This window comes from Cyclopterus lumpus, chromosome 16 (genome assembly GCF_009769545.1).
Source record: "Cyclopterus lumpus isolate fCycLum1 chromosome 16, fCycLum1.pri, whole genome shotgun sequence".
Lineage (NCBI taxonomy): Eukaryota > Metazoa > Chordata > Actinopteri > Perciformes > Cyclopteridae > Cyclopterus > Cyclopterus lumpus.
Window position 1 is genome coordinate 685,001 of NC_046981.1, and position 2,500 is coordinate 687,500.

A 2,500-nucleotide genomic window follows, 5' to 3' on the forward strand; every position below is an offset into this window, starting at 1 on the left:
GGTGGTGATGATGATGATGATGGTGGTGATGATGAAGATGATGATGGTGATGATGAAGATGATGATGGTGGTGATGATGAAGATGATGATGATGGTGATGATGAAGACGATGATGAAGATGACGATGGTGATGATGAAAATGATGATGGTGATGATGAAGATGACGATGGTGATGATGAAAATGATGATGGTGATGATGAAGATGATGATGGTGGTGATGATGAAGATGATGAAGATGGTGAAGATGATGATGATGAAGATGGTGAAGATGATGATGATGGTGATGATGGTGATGATGATGGTGATGATGAAGATGACGATGGTGATGATGATGGTGATGATGAAGATGACGATGGTGATGATGGTGATGATGAAGATGATGATGGTGATGATGATGATGACGGTGGTGGTGATGATGATGAAGATGATGAAGATGATGATGGTGATGGTGATGATGGTGATGATGATGATGGTGATGATGGTGATGGTGATGATGGTGATGGTGATGATGGTGATGATGATGGTAATGATGGTAATGATGGTAGTGATGATGGTGATGATGATGATGATGATGATGATGATGATGATGTGATGATGACGGTTTTACCTGCGTCTGTACCCCAGAAGGACCAGCAGCAGGCAGCAGAGGATGCATGCGAGGCCGCTGTGAACGGCGACCAGCAGCGTGGACGAGGAGCTGTGAGGTTGGTCACAGTTACAGCTGGGACCAGCTGGTGGAGACGGCCATTTTAAAGTCATTGGACTGTTTTCAGGGGTCACAGAGAGGTCAGAGGTCGTGTCGAGGCTCCTACCTGCTGCAGGGTTTCCTCCCTCGTCCAGAGACACCAGGCGCCGGTTGGCCGGACCGTCTCCGTTCCCGTTAAACGCCACCAGCTGGATCTCGTAAACTGCTGCCGGCTCTGCAGGACATAAACAAACCAGTTAAATAGGCTAATGACTAGCTTAGCATAAACACTGGCAGCTCAAAACGTTAGCGTTTGCTTTTTATTGGGAGCAATGTTGCTACAGCTACACGTTCAATGTTGAGCTCGTTAGTTGTTATCTCATTCCGAGATGGCCGCCTCACTGTTAGCATCGTTGTACACTTTAGGAAGTTAGCCACTGGTGTTAAATGATTTGCAGAAGCAACTGTTTCTTTAGCTTGGTGACGCTTCTGTTGTTCCATTATATCTAAATTAATATTATCTTCCTGTTATTGCAATGAACTTGGGTTTGTATCAAATGCCTAGCTTAGCACAAAGACTGGAAGCAGGAGAAACTACTCGTATTCAACAGCGTTTACGTGTGATGTTGCGTTAGCTTTAGGCTAACGCTTTAAAGCTCAGTTAGAAGCAAAGATGCTAGTTTGACTGTTTATTGAGCTGTTGGTGAGACACAGTTAGCATTGGAGTTGTTTGTTTGTTTGCAGTGTCTCTAAGACCCTGAATGGATCTCTTTACTGCAGGACTGGTTTGTAACTGGATAACTAGCTGTAATGTTTGTACTGTTCCTTTAACTGACCCAGGTAGGAGATGGTATGGGTGTTGATGTGTCCTGGGAAGGTCTCCTGCCCCTGCACTTCTGGGTTGGAAACCCCTCGGTACTCCAGTCTGAAGCCCTCCAGCTTCCCTGGCTTACTCGGCAGCTCCCAGTACACCTGCATTGCCGTCTGATTCAGGACATTTGTAAAGAAACTGGGAGAACTGGGAACTGTGGGATAGACGGAGACAGTATTTAAGGTGGACAGTGGTTAAGGTGGGAAGTAGTTAAGGTGGACAGTAGTTAAGGTGGATAGTATTTAAGGTGGACGTACCACCCCCATGTGTGGTAGCAGTGATGGTGATGGACTGCTGGCTCCCTCCCAGAGCAGAGTAGGCCTTCAGGTAGACGGAGTAGGTGGTGGCAGCTTCCAGGTTGATGAACTCGTGACTGAAAGTGGTCTTGCTGACGGCCTCCTGCAGCTCGGCACTGTCTGGTTCTGAGGAGGTTAGAGGTCATGGGTCAGAGAAAACAACAAAAGAAACAGGTCCGATTGAACCTGATCTCCCGTCAGTCCCTTACCTCCCAAGCGTCTGATGTGCAGGACGTAGCCGATGATCTGCTGGCTGACGTGCTCCGTCGGCTGGTCCCAGATCAGCTGCAGGCTGCTTGAGCTGAGTGCCGAGGCCTGGAGGCCGGTGGGGGCCTCGGGCAGCTCGGGCCCCTGGCTGATGGCGAGGCGGGCGCTGGCCTGGTTAGTGCCGGCGCTGTTCTCTGCGATGCACTGATAGATGGCCTCGTCCTGGGGGGTGATCCGGGTGATGGCCAGGGTCCTGCAGAGACAGAGAGCTGGTTTCTCTCACATACTGGTCTCTAGTCCTGTATGATACCTGCCTCTAGTCCTGTATAACACTGGCCTGTAGTCCTGTATGATACCGGTCTCCAGTCCTGTATGGTACCAGTCTGTAGTCCTGCATGGTACCGGTCTGTAGTCCTGTATGGTACCGGTCTGTAGTCCTGT

The 2,500-nt window shown here is 49.1% G+C and overlaps 2 protein-coding genes across 3 annotated transcripts in view; both read right to left on the reverse strand.

Annotated features, from left to right (window-relative positions):
• Positions 1-2,500, reverse strand: part of pnp4b (purine nucleoside phosphorylase 4b) — a 392,972-nt gene that overhangs the window by 84,726 nt on the left and 305,746 nt on the right. The window lies entirely within an intron of this gene.
• The window catches only part of LOC117745175 (immunoglobulin superfamily DCC subclass member 3-like), a 28,522-nt gene continuing 26,558 nt past the window's right edge, over positions 537-2,500 (reverse strand). Inside the window, exons 11-15 of the mRNA XM_034553291.1 lie at positions 2,062-2,312; positions 1,814-1,978; positions 1,522-1,710; positions 813-920; positions 537-731 (exon numbers count right to left, since the gene is read on the reverse strand). Coding sequence (XP_034409182.1) covers positions 604-731; positions 813-920; positions 1,522-1,710; positions 1,814-1,978; positions 2,062-2,312 — 841 coding nt within the window. The 3' untranslated portion in view covers positions 537-603. The remainder of the gene's footprint in view (positions 732-812; positions 921-1,521; positions 1,711-1,813; positions 1,979-2,061; positions 2,313-2,500) is intronic.